At 43.4% G+C, this 19,333-nt stretch overlaps 1 protein-coding gene and 1 long non-coding RNA gene across 3 annotated transcripts in view; one reads left to right on the forward strand and one right to left on the reverse strand.

Moving 5' to 3' along the window:
• CES4A (carboxylesterase 4A) overlaps positions 1–18,476 on the reverse strand; it is a 34,527-nt gene extending 16,051 nt beyond the window's left edge. The window contains exons 1-9 of the mRNA XM_069085787.1: positions 18,354–18,476; positions 12,840–13,035; positions 12,255–12,396; positions 8,076–8,209; positions 7,690–7,843; positions 6,649–6,753; positions 4,621–4,725; positions 2,744–2,782; positions 507–647 (exon numbers count right to left, since the gene is read on the reverse strand). Coding sequence (XP_068941888.1) covers positions 507–647; positions 2,744–2,782; positions 4,621–4,725; positions 6,649–6,753; positions 7,690–7,843; positions 8,076–8,209; positions 12,255–12,396; positions 12,840–13,035; positions 18,354–18,402 — 1,065 coding nt within the window. The 5' untranslated portion in view covers positions 18,403–18,476. The remainder of the gene's footprint in view (positions 1–506; positions 648–2,743; positions 2,783–4,620; positions 4,726–6,648; positions 6,754–7,689; positions 7,844–8,075; positions 8,210–12,254; positions 12,397–12,839; positions 13,036–18,353) is intronic.
• Positions 1–18,673, forward strand: part of LOC138159439 (uncharacterized) — an 84,525-nt gene extending 65,852 nt beyond the window's left edge. The window contains exons 5-6 of one of the 2 annotated variants that reach the window (XR_011167897.1): positions 17,381–17,561; positions 18,538–18,673. This is a non-coding gene — a long non-coding RNA (uncharacterized lncRNA). Of the gene's footprint in view, positions 1–17,380; positions 17,562–18,323; positions 18,455–18,537 lie in introns of those variants that run through there. The other variant, XR_011167896.1, reaches the window with a different exon arrangement.
• Positions 18,674–19,333: the final 660 nt, after the last annotated feature.

Consider the following 19,333-nt stretch of genomic DNA (forward strand, 5'->3'; position numbering starts at 1 on the left):
CAGAGGCAAGGGACCTTAGAAGACAGAATGTCAGAGGCAAGGGACCTTAGAACACAGAACGTCAGAGAGGCAAGGGACCTCGGAAGACAGAATGTCAGAGGCAAGGGACCTTAGAACACAGAATGTCAGAGAGGCAAGGGACCTCAGAAGACAAAATGTCAGAGGCAAGGGACCTTAGGGACCACCTAGTCTAACCCTCTCAGTTGACACATGAGGGAACTGAGGCCCAGAGATAGGAAGTAACTTACCCAAGGCCACACAATTAGTAAGTAGCATGTTAGAGACTTGAACTCAGACCTCCTGATGGTCCAGTTTGCTTTCCACTGAACCATGGAGCCTTCAGCAACTTATACCTGGTGAGGCTCCATCCATACCTCCGTTTTCTTAATAACCCCCATTTACACGTTGTGAGGAATTAGACAGGCTCAGTTGTGGATTCTGAGGAGCCCAGGAGTCCCCCTCCCTCTTGCTCTTTTCCTCCCTCCTCCCCCTCCCTTGTCTCTTACATGAGGGAGAAGCCAGTTGAATTCTATCCTGTTCACACCCAGGAGGTAGGGGATCTGTTGAAAGTTCCCTTGAGCCAGAAGTGCTTCAGGGCTGTCAGTGAAAACAAATCCATCCACCACGGCAGGTACAAACCAGATGGTCTACAAGACAACTCAAGTTTAGTCCCAGGCTATGGCAGAGATGAAGTCCTGCCCCAGGTTCCCCAAATCATCCTGGTCACAGTGAGCTGCCTGGCCAGGGTCTCGTGGTCTGCAGACCGCTAGTGCCCTCTGGTGGGCACAGGCTGGAAGCAAGCAGGTGGTGAAAGGGCTCCTGGAATCTTCCCTGTCTCTACCCCCAACATCTCCTCCAGCCCTTCATCCTGAAATGGGCAGCGTTAGATAGTGAGATCCAGAGCTGAAGGTGCATACCCAGGGAGGGCATGTGACCCTCCCAAAGTCACACAAGAGTGTGGGGAGCATGAGTGGGCTGGCCTGGAGGTGGGGGAGAAGTCCCTGAAACACGTGCAGGTACCCCTGCCTGGTTTCAGTCCAAGCAGCCAGATGGAAACTTAGGGGTGCACCAGGCTCCAGCTGTGTCTGACCAAGGCACTGGAATTGTGAGGTGACCAAAAGTTATGGCGCCACTAGAAAAAACTGATGATCCAGGACTAAATGGGCATAGAAATTGGGGGACAGCACCCCTAATTTGTGGCTTTAAGGCAAGACCATTTAGATCTGCTCCTGAGGGGTCACGGAGGGACAGCAGCCCAGTGTCCCATTGTGGGCACATTGCTACCTTGATCTCTTTCTTCCCTGATCTCAGGTAAGTGAATCTTCTGCGAGGTAAGCTTTTAGGTGACCTTGTGAGTTTGGGACAACCTCAGTCCCATCAGAGGTCCCATCACTGGTTGAACCTGAATGGAGGTAATAACAGCGGCCACCAGAGTGGCTGTGGTCAGTGGCAGTGAAGGTCACTCATTGTGCATGCCTGACCACTGATAACATCACATCTTCGAACAATGCAGCCAATTAGAAAATTTTTCATCATCACACAGCAACAACTCCTCAGGAATGCAAGGCCAGAAACAAGTTTACTCTGGGCTTTTACATCATCTCTTGGGCTAAGACCAGGCAGGGAATATCTGTGCATGCTTCAAGGACCAGCCCTTTGTAGGCCAATCTATCCTTGTTACACACACACACACACACACACACACACACACACGTGTGTGTGTGTATGTGTGATATACGTATGTGTATATATAAATATATAGAGATAAGTGTAAATATGTACAATACACATGCACACAAATGTATATGTACATGGATTGCATGAACAAACATACATACAAATACACATGTGTATGTCTACATACTAGTGTATACACAGTATATCTGCACACAACCATGTATACCTGTAGACTTAGATCACTATCTACACACGTATATGTGTGCACATATATGCACACACGTACACTAAATGCATATGCATGAATGTATATATACAAGTATATGTATGTACATGTACACACATACATGTGTGTGTATATATGGAGAGAGATACATATAGACATGTATGTATTTATATCTATGCATGTGTACACATATGTAAGGGCAGCCAGGTGGCACAGTGTATAGAGTATCAGGTCTGGAGTCAGGAAGACCTCAGTTCAAATCCAGTCTCAGACACTCACTGACTGTGTGACCCTGGGCAAGTCACTTTACTCTCTTGGCAAGTAATTAGTTGGTACTTGGTACTCAATTTTATCATCTGTAAAATGAGCTAGAGAAGGAAATAGCAAACTACTCTAGTATCTTTGCCAAGAAATTTCCAGATGGGGTTGCAAAGTGCTGGACACCACTGAAAACAACTGAATAACACACACATGTACATGTGTCATTATATACACATACACATATGTGTGTATGCATGTGTCTGTCTATCCATCCATCACATCATCTATCTATCTATCTATCTATCTATCTATCTATCTATCTATCTATCTATCTATCTATCTATATCTACCTATCTATCATCTATCTATCTAAACATACTCTAGTCAAGACAGTGTCCTTTTAATGGTCAAACCTCCCTGAGCCACACCAAGAATCTGAACTGAACGCCCTCTCCCAGACCTACCTAGGAATCTCTGCAAAGGGGTAATTTCTGCATCTGGTCTCTGCCTCACCAACACTGAGTCAGATAAAGACCACTTGGGCAAGTCCATAAGGTTTGGAAATGATAGCCAACATACCTCCAGAGGGTTATGGTTGGGGTTCAGCTGGAAAAATTTCTGTGGGTGAAGAGAAGGCAAGGTTGAGATGGGTTATAAACAGGTTTGGGGACTAGATTGAGACAAAGAAGCAGGATGGTTATTTACCCTATATGGGAGCTCTAATCGTCTAGGAGGGTTGGTCCCATCCATGAATAGCCCAGCCTAGTTGAAAGGAGGGAGGAAACCTAGAAAAAGAGGTGGATAACTTCCTTCCTCATCTCTAGCCTTCGCCTTGCACTTTTGTGGCACAGGTTTGGGTTTGGTTCATTCACTCTGGATGAATTATGGGCAATATGAGTATTGGGGAAGGGTGGCTTGTGGGAGTTGGGGATGGTCAGTTTCTGAGGGGAGAGAGAGACAGAGAGAGAGAGAGAGAGAGAGAGACAGAGAAAGAGAGAGAGAGAGAGACAGACAGAGACAGAGACAGAGACAGAGGGAGAAGACACAGAGAAAGGGACAAAGAGAGAAAGAGTGAGAGAAGACAGAGAGAGAGAGATGCACATATAGAGGGGTAGATATGTAAACTGAGACAGGACACTCACATACACACAAACACACAAACTAGGGGGCAGAGAGATAGAGAGAAAGGATCCTATGCAAACATATAGAGGTGAATAGACACAAAAAGAGAAATGGAGAAAGGGATAGACTCAAAGAAAGACAGAGACCTTAAGGTCCCTTTTAACCCTTAGATTATAAGAAAACCAACATTCAAAAAGAGGCAGAGAGGAGAGTAACAGAAAAGGAGAAGGAAGGAAACACAGAAACTAAGGACTTAGACACAAATTGAAAAATTAATCCAAATGCCAAATGCTAAGGCTTCCTCCATGTTGGACAGTGTATTGAGGTCCCCAAGCCGAGGTTGGGGAATTAGTGATCGCAGACACCCCCAGAAACCATTGATCTTTCCTTCCTGGGGAGGAAATGAGTCCCTGAGATGGGACAGTAAGCTCTGTGGGGAGGAAGCAGTAGGCAGGGGCCATGTGCTCCCAATTCAGGAACCCTGCCAAGGGCATTTGGGCATTGTGGGAATGAACAAGGGGATGAGTAACTTTCATGGGATTTAGAGAAGAAAGAGACTTTAAAGACCATCTAGTCCATTCCCCTCATTTTACAAATAACAATGCTGAGAGGGTCAAGGACGGAAAGAGAACTGCTGTAGGCTACATAGCATGCATATGGGCAGAATTAGAACTCAAACAAGGCTCCTCTCATTACATAGTCAGTTGGTGGTTCTACCTCTGGAAGCAGGGTGGGAGGCTCTGAGGGAGAGGGATGATGCTGTTCCTCTCTGCAATGAGGTGGCCTGGACTCCAGGACGCCAGGGGAGCTTGAGTTCCCAGAGACCCAAGATGATTTTGAGCCAACACAGAATCACAGAAGAGGGGTTTGGAATAGGGTTTAGCAGATCTGGTCAGATCCCGACTGGACTTGCTACTTGGAGCACATTGATCAAGTCACTTAACTTCGGGCCCTGAGGGTCCTTAGCTGTAAAATGAGGGGTGTGATATGGGTGATCGCTAATGGCTCTTCCTCAGGATCAGGGTCTGTCTTTTTGTACCGCCAAAGCATAGTGGGTATTAAGTGCATATATTAAGTGCCTGTTAAACAAATGCTCTAAAACTATGATCTTAAGAGGTTTTTTGGGGAAAAGGAGTAAGAAAACAATGTCCCTGGGAACCATGCACCTGTTGGTGATGTCAGGAAACTCTCTGTGAGTTGGCAAATGTGGTGGAAGGGGGCCAGGCTAAGTCAAACCTTTGTGAGTCTCATGACAAGGGCTGGGACATCAGTTCAGAATAAGCCTTTACTTAACTCGAGATATTTTTTTTTCTTTCCTTTCCCGGACCACCTACCATCTCATCAGACACCTTCTGGATCTCCTTCTCCGTCTTTGACCTGAGGCACTGTACCAGGGCCTGGGTACTATTAGTAGCACAATTGGCCGCTTTAGCAATTCTCTGTAGGTAGGGGGAGCAAGAAGTCAGCAACGTTTCCCTTTGGTTTCACTCACCTGCCCCTAGGTCTCTCTGGCTCCAGTGTCTCCTTTTGGGATAACTGGCTGGACTATGAGTTCAATTTCTGTGGCCCCAGAAGGAGCTCAGGGACAGCTCTCTTCCCAGAGAAGAGGTATCCCTGAATCTAGGGAACAGCCTCCTCTTCATCCCCATGTACATCCCAGTTCTTTGGGATGGACACCCCGAAATTTAGCTGACTGGTTCTGAGTGCTTCTAACTTCCACCCTCTATCCTGTGCAGCAAGTCAGCATCTCTTCTTGCTCTCTAATGAAAGGAAGTATGGTTTAATGCAAAAAATACTATGCAGTCAGGAGACCTGGATTAGAAGCTTGGCCCAGATATGCCTAGGTTGCTTTTGGGTAGGGATCATCTCTTATATAAGCTTTGTGTGTCCCCACACATATGGCTAAATATTTGCTGTATTTGTATAACAGACGAGTCACTAAATTTCAATCTGTTTGTTCTGTAAAATAGGAACAAGAATACTAATCATTCCTGCCTCACCAGATTGTAGTGAGCTGAACACTTAACGTGAGCTATTCACATTCCTAATGAGGACATCTAAGTGGAAAAGTCTCTGGCAGCCCAAAGTAGGTCTGGGTTTGGCTGTCTAGGGAGTTCTTGGGAGTTAATCATCAGAGGGCTGGGAGGAGTTCCCAATCCATTGGAGTGTTGGGATTCAGAGCAGTCTAGGCGAAGAAAAATATTCTAGAAGCACCATTCAATATGTCCAAAATAGAACTACTCATCTTCCTTCTTGAAGAGGAGGTGGAGCTTACCTGCTTACCTTCCTTACCTCGCTCTGTATTCCCCTATTGGCATGAATTCCCCCACGCCCATGGACGGCGCTGTCCTTCTCCTCATTATCCAGATTCCAAACTTCCTTGACTCAGTTAAAATCCCAGCCCATCCCATTACCTGTATGTACTACTTCCTCCATGAACCCTTCCCTGAGTTTGCCATTGGAAAATGTTCTCTCCCCCCTCATATTTTCCTAGGGTACCTTGCCTGGATTCCACTTTGTACCTGTCAGCATTCTACTTTGTATAATTATTTGTACACATGTTGCATTTCTCTTACTATATTTTAATTAAGCTTTTTTGGAGGATAGTAATTATCATTTTCCATCTTTGTAGCCCCGGTGTTGAGCATAGGACCTCACCATAGTGAGAGCTTTGACTAGGGTGAGCCAAAGCCCTGACTGCCCCACCTTAGTTAAGGATGGGATAAATTTAGAAGAGTTACTCAAATTTAGAAGATGGCTAACATCAACATTCAGGACTGTTCTTCCTTCCTCCAAGTGTGATCCTCTTCACCCAGTTCCATCCTCAATGATCTTGGTCTTATTCTAGGGTGCATTTCCCCAAACACTGGTTAGTCCTTTAGCAATGTAGAAAACGTCTTAGGATGAACTTCCTTCTTTCTACTCCACACCTGTCCCATGACCATACCACGGGGAGGTAAGCTCTATCTCCTCTTCCTTCCCCCAAGCTTTGTCCAAAATTTTTAAAAATCCCAGTTATACCTATGAACAGAGTTGTCACATAAAAATATTTGCCACATATTTTTGGGACATGACCAATATGGAATTTGTTTTTGCTTGACTATGCATATTTCTTACAATGGTCTTATTTTTCATGGGTGGATTGGAGGAAGAAAAAATAAATAACTGAAAAAATTAATTAGAAATATTTGTTGAATTGAATTAAAGAAGTATATCTCAGCAGAGAGCTCTAAGTTCTCTACCCAATTCTTCTTACACACTAGAGGTTCTCTAAATGTCACCAAGTCAGGTATAACAATGGTGTTCTCCTTTAGGGGAAGGGATGGTCCTTCTTATTCACTCTGGGGATTGAGGGTACTGACCTTGGCAATCTTCAGTGGCTCATAAGAGATGAAGATCTTTATAAGGGCTGTTCCACTCTGAGAGATGGCCCGGTGGAAGAGACCCTTGGATAAGGGAGACAGAATCTACAGAGATCAGGAGGAAGAAGAACACAGGTGAAGAGCAGGGATGTGCATCATGGGGGTTTGGGAAGGGGGTTATTGTAGAAAGATTGCTGAATTTGGTTCTACTCTGTTACTATCTGTGTGACCTCTGGTAATAGCTTCTCTGGACTCTCATTTATAAAATTAGGGAGTTGGGCTCTATGGTTGGTTCCTTCTAGCTATACATTCTATGTGGGAACTGGGTCTGCTCCCTGATGAGTGGGTATCTCCTGCTGGGAAAGAGGGGAAAAGGAGAAAGAAATCCCCTTCCTCCCCCAGGAGAGGAATGATTTCTTCCCCAATATTTGGTTTTCTTTTTGACTCCCAAGGCTCATACTCCTTAGAACTCTCTCCTACCTTTACTGTTTTCTAAAGTAGTTTTCTTTTTCAAAGGACCCACAGAGGTGAGTCCAATTCTTTGATCTGCCAATAGCTATCCACCTTAATTCCTTCTAGCTTGACTGAAGAACTTCACAACTTAAAAAGGGTTTAAATAGTACAGATCCACCTTTGCACTTTGCTGAAGACCCTAATACTTTGTTGTCTCTCTTAACTCCCCTTTGCCTTCTCTAATTTCATCAACTTCACTGGGAGGAAATCACATGACATGGGAATCTGGCGTGTCCTGACCAACTTGCCCCTATTATAGGTCATAAATTTACTTTTGAAGGGACCACAGAATTCTAGTCCAACTATCTCATTTTAAAGATTCAGGAAAATGAGACCAGAAGAGTTGATGTGACTTGTCCAAGGTCACACAGAACTTTCTGACTTTCTGGTATCAGAGTCAAGATTTGAAGTTGGGTCCTCTAACTCATGAACCACTTTCCACTATTTCACTCTGGGTCCAGGAACTAGAAGTAATGAGTGAACTTCCTTATCCCCATTTTGTGGCCTACTTCCCATTACCCCACTCACCAGCCCTGAAACACTTATGGCTCCCGAGGACTGGCCAAACAGGGTCACAGAACCGGGGTCCCCGCCAAAAACTCCGATATTCTCTTGCACCCAATGCAGAGCAGCTAACTGGTCCAGCAGTGCCCAGTTCCCTCGGGCATGGGCATCTCCAGTGCTGAGAGTCAAAATCCGCTCAGAGTCTGGAGACCAGCCTCTGCCTCCAGTACAACTTTACCACCATCCTCCAGCTCTGTTGGCCCCCATGGCCCCACCCCTGCTTGATCCCATCCTCACATGACCAGGGACCACATGGCCCCACCCTTAGTCCCAGGCTGCCCATCTCTGTCAGACCCTGCCCCAACCTATCCCTTTTCCAGCCCCCTCTCAGGATTCTTCCCAATTCTTACCTGAGGAAGCCCAGGATGCCAAGTCGATTCTGGATGGTAACCACCACCACGTCCTCATGGGCAGATAGGATGGAGCCATCGTAGGTAGAGGCTGATCCCACCACAAAGGCACCACCAGGAAACCAGACCATCACCTACAGAGAGCCAAGCAGGCAGTTGCCCCTACCTACACAACTGTTTTGCCATACTGACCATCTGGATTGCCTCATATGCCGTCATATGACTTTTCTGGCTGCCTACCAGAGGCTAAAATGAAGGATTTTTGAAAAAATGACTTTCTAGTTTTCTGTTGTATGTTATTTTCCCCTATTTGATTATAAGTTCCTTGAGGGCAAGGGCTCTCCTTATTTCTATCTCCAGTGCTTAGCACAGTGCCTAGAACAGAGCAGGCACTTAATAAATATTTATTGAATTGGATTTTAAGGTGTGGAAAGAGTACTGGTCCAAAAGTCAACAGATGTAGGCTTTAGTTGAATTGAATTCAATTTAAATTTAATTCAATTAATCAAAATAAATTTAATTTTAAATTTTAATTTAATTCAATTCAAATTTTAAATTTAATTCAATTTAATTTAATTCAAAATCACCTATCAAATGCCTACTATGTACAAAGCACTGTTAGGTGCTAGGGATTCATAGAAAGCAGACTGTCCTCATGGAGCTTATATTCTTGCTTGTATTTTTTATGGGTACTTGTCCATTTCCTTTGCCTTTAAATTCTGTTCTAATCTTCATGCTATAGAAAGGTACAGAACAGTGACTAACACACAGTGAGTGCTTAATAAATGCTTTAAACATAACCTTATCGTGAATAGAGATTGTTTCATTCTTTGTACTTGTATCCATAGCATCTAGTGCAGTATTTAACACATAATTCACATCATCATCATCATCATCACTAGCACTTATATAGCTAGCTCTTTAAGGTTTGCAAAATGTTTTACAAATTGCTATCTCATTGAATCCTCACAATAACCCTAGGTGGTTGTGCTATTATTATTCCTGTTTTACAGATGAGAAAATTGATGCAGGGGGAGGTTAAGTGATTTTCCCAGAGTCACACAGCTAAGCTCTTTCTGAGGTCTACCTGACTCCAAGTCCAATGCAAAAGTTCACTTTCCACTGTATTTTTCCCATGTGCAATCAAGAATCATAAGGCCATGGATTTAGAACTAGAAGAGAGACAGTTCATTATCCATGTAGTGCTTCTTCAGGGTATATGTATGGAGTGACCAGCTCTATGAGCTGTTCAAATGCACTTTGTAATCACTCAATAGGCATTGTCATCCACTTGTTTTTTCTCCTGTGGATTGCCAAACCAAACTCTTGAATGAGTAGAGAACTCATTTACAAGGTTTTATAATGTTCCAGGTTTGATGCAACCAGCAAAATGCCATCTAGACATTTCTAGAGCACTTCGTCATCCAAATGGTATCCCAAGAATTGTATAGGAGAAGTTGTGCAAAAGATATCAGAGAAGTAAGACAGTAAAAAGGAGGAGGGATAATCAAGCACAATGGCTAAAAAATGAACAGGTTGTATGCTCCATTGGTATTCACGTAATGTCAAGAGACTGAGAGGAAGTGCTCCCAATCTTGTTATACAGACTCCCTCTGTGGAGGGTTTACAGAAGGAACAGGATGAGAAGACATGACTGGGTTTCAATCTGTACTCTTGGAGGGAGTATCTACATCTATGAGCTCCATTAAAGCATCGAAGCAATATGACACAGCCAGCTGGGTGGCACAGTAGCTAGGGCATTGGACCTGGAGTCAAAAAGACCTGAGTTCAAATCTAGTTTTATACACTTACTAGTTATGTGATTCTAAGCAAATCATTTAACTTCCATTTGTCTATTTGCTCATCTGTAAAATGGGGATGATAATATTTACCTTCCATGGTTGACATGAGGATAAGGTAAGATATTTGTGAAGAGCTTTGCAAACCACAAAGTGTTATATTGTATATAACTCTTATTATTTTGTATACAATTGCAAGCTATTATTGTTGTTATTATCATTATTGTTACAATATTCTAATGGAGCTCAGGGAAGCCCACACTGTCCCTTGGTTTAGATCATAACCCACCCATGCCCTTTCATTCTATGGGATTCTGGTGCATATCCTCCACTGTTCATTGAGAATATAGCCAATTGGCTGGAGGCTTTCCTAAGGAGGCTCTTTTCATTTTTGGAAGAGAGTGCCATCCCTCGCTTTTTCTATATGACTGGTCATTGTGCTTTTCATACACGCTCTTGAAAGTATCTTTTCTATCACTTCTCATATCCACATCATCACATGTAATTGGTTGTAGGCTCCTTATACCTATTGGGCATCTTTATATTACTTTTGGGGGATCACCTGCAATCAGTTTTGATTCTTTGGAGATGGTGATGTTCTATGATTGGAAGTTATAACATTCCTGGGGTATATTGGTGTTAAAAGGTTGGGTCCCAGTTCATTGCCCATCTGTAGTACCTGCTTAGTTGACAGTAATCTGCTTAAGGGTAGAGTCTATTAATTTTTCTTTATATCTCCACCTTTTAGCACAATGTCTTCATAGCAGATTCTTATTAAGGGGTTGGTTGGTTGAATGAATTGAGTATATGCACTGCTGGAGTAACTCAGTGGGTTACCTAACCAGTTACGTCCCATATAGAATCTATGCAATGTGGTTTTTGGCCTTCACAACCTGTAGTGGGATATAGGTCAATCAGCCCTTAGCTAAAGTTAGTGCATTCAGTTCAACTCAAAAATCATTTATTTTAAGACTTGAGAAGAGTGACTGACCTTGACTCCCAAGCAGGAAGAGTAGACTGGAGAAGTGGTCAAGCAAAAAGGAAGAAGAGACTTGAGAGCAGAGATAGTAGTGAGCCACAGGTTAGGGAGAAACTTTGAGTGAGCCTCTAAGAAGATCTGGAATGATCTGGTACTGTGATCCAGAGAAAGCTAGAGGGATCTGTGACTCCAGGATAGTGAGAGCCTGCTGGCAGGAGAGGACTGACCTGGGGACTTCTATTGTCTAATGAAACTGCTATTCATCCTCTTCTGATTAGTTGGAGGGTGGTAGCTTCTTTGCCTTTTTATCTGTTGTCTTTCATTTGGATTATATGAACCTGCTACAAAATCCTATTGACCTAAGCTCTGTGTGAATTTTATTTAAAGCTTACAAATAGGGAGAGAAGGGAAAGAACATTTCTTATTCTAGGGAGATGAAAGATTCAGCCAGTAGGAGATGATCTTGAGACATGGGGTTGTTAGGACAAAGAAGGAGAATGCTTATTAGACTGTAGATGGCTGGTGCATGTATTCAGGATTTAGACACTCCTAGAAATAAATCTTGAGCCAGCAGAATGGGGGCTCGCTGTGGGAAAGCTCACTTTCATTTTTCACTTTTGAACAAATTGCCCAAGATCACTTTCCTTCTAGATTGGACCAAAACTTCCACAACATTCTATGTTCCAAGGTTTCTTAGCGCTCTGAAATTCTGTGTTCTAAGGCTCCTTCCTGCTTTAAAACCCTATGTTCATTGGAATGGCTAGGTGGTGCAGTGAATAGAACACTGGCCCTGGAGTCTGGAGGACCTGAGTTCAAATCTGACCTCAGACACTTAATACAAAAATAGCCATGTGACCTTGGGCAAGTTACTTAACCCCAACTGCCCTACCTTCCTCTCTCCAAAAACAAAAAAAAAAACAACAAATAAAATAAAATCCTATGTTTGAAGGTCCCTTCCAGGTGAAACACTTTATGATCTGTGATTAATGAATGGCAGATAAAAGCTTATGATAGGTCCCCCTTTTCCCCCAACATCCCTTTCTCCTCTAGAGAAAAGCTAGCTGGGCAACTAGGTGGTACAATGGATAGAATATGGGATGTGGAATCAGGAAGACCTGAGTTCAAGTCCTGCCTCAGAAACTGCCTAGCTGTGTGACTCTGGGAAAGTCACTTAAACTCTGTGTTTCAATTTCCCCACCTGTAAAATCAGGATAGAAATAACACCTGCCTCAAAGACTTGTTAAATGACTTGTCCAGGGTCACACATCTAGGAAGTATCTGAGGTAGGATTTGAATTCAGGTCTTCCTGACTCCAAGTCTAGGGTGCTTTCTGGGATATCAAGCTGTTTCCTGCCTCGAAGGACATGGGAAGGGGTTGGGAAGGGGTGAAAAGCAACTCACCGGTAGCCGACCTCCCCTCTGGGCATGGGCTGGTGTGTATATGTTCAGATACAGGCAGTCCTCCTTGAACTGCAGCCATATGGAGTGTTTTTGGTTTGTAAAGTACAGGTTTGTAACTTGACCCCAGGATTGCTGGAGGCACCTGAGTAGTAGAAAGTCGAACTCGAGTATTTGGTGGCCAAAGAATCCCTGTGTTCAGAGAACTCGCCACCCCTACCCCTTCAAATTTGAGCTATTTTCAAGGCTCAGCTCTTTCAGGGAAACCTCTGATCACCCCAGTGCTCAGTGTTATTTCTCGCCCCAGCGCAGAGCCAATCCAGAAGTAGTATTGATAATTCAATTACTAGCTAATGGGGGTGGGGCGGGGTGGGGAGAAGCAGGGGGTTTCAGGAAGCTTGACACCTACTGGGGAAGGGTCGCGGGGCCTCCTCCCTTGTCAAGCTTCCTTAATCAGCTCGCTCCCCAATGAATTGGCAGCAACTCTGCCTGGAGGTGGGAAAGGGACCAGGTGATCTCCTCTGGTTTCTTCTCATTCCTCAACCCTCCCATCCCCACCCCCCCCCAAGCTAAAGGTGAGAATCTCACGCAGGAGGGTAGGTGGCTGCATCTCTTAGGTTGTCCCAAGGCTCAGGAGGCTCTGGGGGAGCAAATCTCAGGTTGCCCACGGGGGGCTTGGCGAAAGGGACCCCCAAGTAAATGTTGACAATTGTTCCTCCCACGTGGGTTTGCTTCCCACTGATGACGCCGTACTTTGTGACTGCCACGGGTCGGCCTGAGTTACCTAAGGGAGGAAAGGAGAGGAGTTTAGAAGGAGAGGTAGTGCACTATTATGAACATATCACTGCATTTGGAGTTGGGAGATCTGGGTTCAAATCCTGCCTCAGACAACCACTACCTGTTGGGTCATGGGCAAATTTCTCTCTCTGAGCTTTGGTTTCCCCAGCTGTAAAATGGGAACAATAATACTACCTGATAGGTTTCTAAAACACTTTGGAAAACTTAAAGTGCTTTAGAAAGCTGAATCATTATTACCTTTGTGATCTTGGGCAAGTCATTTGCCCATACCCTCTGGGCCTCAGTTATCTCCTCTATAAACTAAAATGAGGAATTGGATTAGATAATTTCTATAGGGCAGCTGGGTGGTACAGTAGATACAGTGCTGGGCCTGGAGTCAGGGAGACTCATCTTCCTGAATTCAAATCCAGCCTCAGACATTTGCTAGCCAGGTGACCCTGGGCAAGTCACATCATCCTGTTAGCCTCAGTTTCCTCATCTGTAAAATGAGCTGGAGAAGAAAATGGCAAACCACTCCAGTATCCCCACCCAGAAAACACCAAATAGAGTCATAGAGTCAGACACAGCTGAAAAAATGAAACCACCACAACTTTTGCTTTTGACTCTGTGGTTCACAGAGTTCTTTCTGTGTAAAAGGCACGCCCCCCATGCATATTTGCTCTCTACCTCTTAATCAAATTGTGAAATAGGCCAAGTTGGCTTTCAGGGGTTCCATTCCTCCTCATGTTAGCACCTGGAATCAAGGACTTGGAATCTGAAAGATTCCTGGGTTCAAAGTCTACATCTGGAATTTACCAGCAAGGGGACCATGGGCAAATCTCTTGACCTCTCTGAACCTCAGTTTCCTCTTCCATAAAATGAGAATGGCAACACTTGTGCCCCCTATCTCACAAGGTGAGGCTCAAATGTAGACTGACTTGTAAACATTAAAGTGCTTTACAGATGTCAGCAATGATGGTGATGATGCCCAATCCATACCTAGCTCATGCCTCTCCTCCACATCCCAGAGTCTTTGGACCATTCTTGGCTGCCCAAGGTGCAACTGGCACCCCTAATGCTCTTTTTCCAGATCTGCCCTCCTCACTAGTGACCCATATCTCCTTCTTTCTCCCTTTTGGATCAGAATTTTCCTGTGTTTTGTGAATTGCTAGGCAACAGGGAACTGGTTAGATAAGCTCAGGTGTTGTGGAAATAACCTAATGGATTATTTCCCCATTTGTAATAACAGACATTTCCTGAGTGATCCTCCCTCTAATACGGGGTAATTCCTGGACACATTTTGCAGATGTGGAAACTGAGACCCAGGGAAGCTATGTGACTTTCCCCTCAATGTCATATAGGGAATAATAAATATCAGAGATAGGGCCTGAGCCCAGGCCCTCCGACTCCATGGACAGCACCCCTACCACCTACCACAATGTGTAATCCTTTCCAGCTCAACCTCCTACCATGGTGTTCACTTGGGTCAGTGGCTTAAAAACAACCAACATATATGTGGGTGTTTTAAAGTCTGCCAAGTACTTTACACTATCTCTTATAACAACCCAGTGAAGTAAATAAGAACAAAGGCATCATTATCCCCATTTTTCTAAGGAAACATGATCAGAGAGGAAGAGCAAGCATCAAGGCTCAGCAGTCCCAAACTTGGCACCCCCAGCCCAGGCTTCTCTGCACCACCATTGCCCCACCCAGAGGCTAGAGCAATGATGGCTGTGAGTGTTCTAATCCATCTGCCACCTACTGTCCTAATGGCTCCTAACTCTCACCATCTGTTACTCTCCCTCTCCTGGAGTTACTTCATTGCTGGCTGTCTAGGAATGAATGGCCCTCAACCCCCATCCTCCTCATCGCTCCACCTCTCATAACCCTTCTCAACTCTGGCTATCCCTTCTACTGGACCTCTGGAATTCCTCTTCTGACTTCTTCCCATAATGCTTCCATCTATTTGCACTCACACAGACCTGGCTTCCCCTAGATGATTCTATACCCATGGCCATACTCTGCAGCACTGGCTACACACACTCTTTTTTCTTTTTTTTTGAGGGGGAGTTGGGATTAAGTGACTTGCCCAAGGTCACATGGCTAGTAGTGTTAAGTGTCTGAGGCTGGATTTGAACTCAGGTCCTCCTGACTCCAAGGCCAGTGCTCTATTCACTGTGCCACCTAGCCTCACCTACTCACACTTACTTTCATAATGCTGCTCTCCTCCGCCCCTTCACACTGGCCCTGGAGGGGAAATCAGAATACTCCTGGCTCTCTATTGCAATTTCCAGACTCTTCCTTATTATAGAGTAACCTCTCCTCCTCCAAGCCCTACGAGTAGATTCCTGCCACCATCTGTGTCCTCTTCTCCTATTCATGTGGTGCTGGGAGGACGTCACACAAGTGAGCTGATGGGGCACACTACAAGTTTCTGTTATCTAATTTCAGCTGGGTGCTTTCCACAGCAAGGGAATTCTTTCACACCTCCACAATTAATTCCCCATCGCACTCCCCACAGAAGCTGCTCCAAGCTTCAGGCGTCTCATACCTCTTCTTCCTTCCATTCTTTCCACTGAGGACTTTGTTTCTTCATTTATTGAAAAATGAAGATCATTCATTGTGAGCTTCCTCCTCTCCTGTTTTCTTCATCTCAAACTCCCTGACATCATCCTCTACTCTCTCCTTTCCTCCAGTCTTTAACAAGGAGCTGGCCCTTCTCCAGGGATGTGCTGATAAATGTTTAACAACTACCTCTAGGAAGGAAAATGTACCCACATCACACTTTTAAATTTCATTTGCCTTCTTAACATTTTATCCATCTCTTTCTTAACTCTAGACAATCAACAAAGCAATAATTTTAGCATTTACCAATTTCTGAGGTATTAAGTGTTCACACTGAACATTTAACAATCAGCTCTCACATGCCCTCTCCCTTATTGCTAAGTCCATATCTTCTATGTGTGACCTTGATCCCATTCCCTTACATCTTCTCTGGCCTCAATTTTCGCCTCAATCATATTTCCCAGGCTTCAGTCTCTATCAATGGTTCCTTCCCTACTGCCTTCAAATATATTCATTTCCACCATCTTTACAAAGTCTTCACTGAATCCTGCCATCTCTTCTGTTCCCTATCTCTCTTCCATTTCTTAGCCAGACTAAAAAAAAAAATGTCTAACTTATTACCTCCACTTCTTTTCCTTTTAACCAACTCCTTAACCCTTTGTAGCCTGGCTTCTAACCCTATCATTCAATTGAAACCGTTCCCTCCAAAATTATCAATAATCTTGACTAAATTTAATATACTTTGTTGTTTCAGTTCTCATCCTTCTCGATCTCTCTGCTGCATCTGACATTGTTAACCACCCTTCTCCTTCTGGATGTTTTTGCTTTACTCCATGGTAGAGTGGATAAAGCACTGAACTTAGAAACAGGAAGACCTGAGTTCAAATTTGGCCTCAGAAACTTACTAGCTTTATGACCTCAGGCAAGTTATTGAACCTTTCCCAGTTTCAGTTTCCTCATCTGTAAAGTGGGAATAAAAATTATACCTGCCTCCCAAGACTGTTGTCATGATAAAAATGAAGCTATGTTTTGTAAAGCACTTTGCAAACCTTAAAGCACTATTATTATATTTCTCTCTGCTGGTTCTTTTATCACTTGTCTGACCATTCTTGGTTTGTCATCCATATTATACCCCCTAACAGTGAGAATTCTCAAGGTTCTGTCCTAGGCCCCCTGGGCTCTTTTCTCTCCAATGGAGTCAAACTCAAGTAGAAACCCATCCTTGTGGCAGGACATTGACTTAGAAAACCACAGATGAATATTATCTATGTTGTAATGTATTTTTTTCTATTGTTAAGCACTTTCCAAATTCTGTTTTAATCCTATTTGAAACTCTGGAGTCTTGCTGGCTACACACCCCAGGGGGCTGAGAATCTAACAAACTCTGTATACTTTGTCTTGGTGACCTCATCCACTCCCATGGGTATAATTATCATCTCTAAGCAGATGACTCACAGATCCATATACCCCAGCCCCAGTCTCTCCCCGAGCTTCAGTTCTGAATCACCAACAACATATTGTTCATTTCAAATTAAATGTTCTGGAAACAATTCAGAACGAACATGTCCCAAACAGAGTTCAATTTCCTCTGTCCATCCCCATCCCCATGCAATTCTCTTCCATTCAAATTCACAATTTTCCATCCTTCTAGGTTCCCAGGCTCACAGCCTGGATGGAATCCATAACTATTCACTCTCCCTCATCCCATGTATTTAATCAGTTGTTAAATCTTGCTGTTTCTACTACTACAACATCTGTCACAACTGACCCCTTCTCTGCTCACACAGGTTCTGCCTTAGTCGATGTGGTGGCTGGTTTTCCAAACTTCTCTTGGGTTTACTTTTCACCTGATTTTACATGGGGTGGGGGAACTACATTTCCGTCATGAAGAGGAAAGTTCTGGACTTGGATGTGGACATGTGGGTTCTAAGTTCTGCTCTGCTGCCTACTAGCAGAGTATGACTTCAGGTAAGTCAGCGTCTTCCTCTGTGACTCAGTGTCTTTATCCATTAGATGAAGGGGTTAGATTAGGTGATTCCAAACTCTAAAATCTTATGATCCTATGATCTGTGTTCAAATCCTGGCTCTCTATATGACCCCAAGTAAGTAATTCCTCTGAGGTCTCAGTTTTCATTTGTAATACAGTAATAATTATGTTTATACATACCATATAGGGTTGTCATAAGGAAAATTATTTAGAAATCTTAAACTTTAAGATTTAATTTTGATTTGATTTAATTTAAAATTTGAAGAATTATAGAAATGGGAGGATATTACACACGGGAGAACTTTTAGGAAGTAAAGAGAATGGCTCAAACTCCAGGGATGGGAGTTGCCACCAGGACTAGGCTCCCCTACTGGGCACCAGGACAAGCTATGCTTGTATATCTAAACTCCCCTTCTAGGTAAACAATTCAAAATGTTATGTGTTTTACAGCAGTGTCAAGTGTCAAACTCAAATAGAAATAGGCCACGAAAGTGTACAAAAAGATCCTTGTGGGCTTCATATTGATTTAGTTATAAAATCTAATGTTACCTATGTTTTATTGTATTTTAATTTGTTTTCTTAAATATTTTGAAATTATATTTTAATTTGGTTTCCCTTGCCCTTGGGAATGTTCTGGGCCTCATGAGGCCCATGGGCTATGTTTTTGACACCTCTATCCTGTAATCTATGATTCATATTTTATAGATTTCATTCTCTTTTCTTGGTTTTGTCCTCTCCCCTAGCTGATAGAGGGAGATATGGAAAAGTCTTACCCAAAGCTGGGAAGCAGATGACCAGGCTTATCCACACCAACAGCAACATTCTCCTAGTGATTGAAACAGGATTTGATCAGTCTCCAGCTGATGTTAGTAGAAGACCAGTGAATGGGATGACAGAGTCCATCCAGGTGAACTCTGGCCGAGGAGCTGACTTTTATCTGCCTTCTATTATTACTAGAGCCAGGAAGAGCTCCTGAGTAAATTGGAAAACTCCACCCACAAGAATCTGAGTCTCCTCCTCCAGTGGTGATAGAAGATGTCAACATGCAACCATAGAGCTTTGAAAAGAGGCCACAGATGAAGCCGAAAAGTCCTTTTATGGTAACTGAGAAAACCCCACTTAATGGAGTATTATTTTTTTTTGCCTGAAAGTCTTCTCTCCTTGTTCCATTCCCCACAAATTCCAATAACAACAATTGAGATAATATACGGCTTTAAGGTCTATCTACAAAGTGCTTTTACCTACATTATCTCATTTGATCCTCACAGAAATTCCATGAAACAGTTACCAAGGGCATTATTCTAATTTACAGAAGAGGAAATTGAGACTCAGACAGCTTGAGTGATCTTTCCATGGTCACACCATTAATGTCAGAGGAAGGATTTAGACCCAGGTTTTTCTGGGATCTAGATTTTCTTGTTTTTCCCTTTTACTGTGTTGCCTCCAATTAGATTCTTAACGCTAGAAGAGACCTTTCAAGGCCATCTAGGTTGGAAGGCCCATCCAAAACAGGAGTGAATCTCTCCTGTTTTTATTTAAATACTTTCAGAGAAGGAAAGCTTCAAGACCTTTTCCTGGTTCTCATTTTGGCCTCTTAGTAAATCCTTCCTTAGAGTTGACCTAAGTTTTTCATGTTTTAGTATGAGTCCATTTTCCTCTTGTTCTCAGTAATCATAGCTCATATTTACACAATTTCATGTGTGTGTATCTATCTATCTATCTATCTATCTATCTATCTATCTATCTATCTATC

This window comes from Petaurus breviceps, unplaced genomic scaffold (assembly GCF_028583685.1).
Source record: "Petaurus breviceps papuanus isolate PSGF00001 unplaced genomic scaffold, PetGlider_PUasm1.0 176, whole genome shotgun sequence".
NCBI lineage: Eukaryota > Metazoa > Chordata > Mammalia > Diprotodontia > Petauridae > Petaurus > Petaurus breviceps.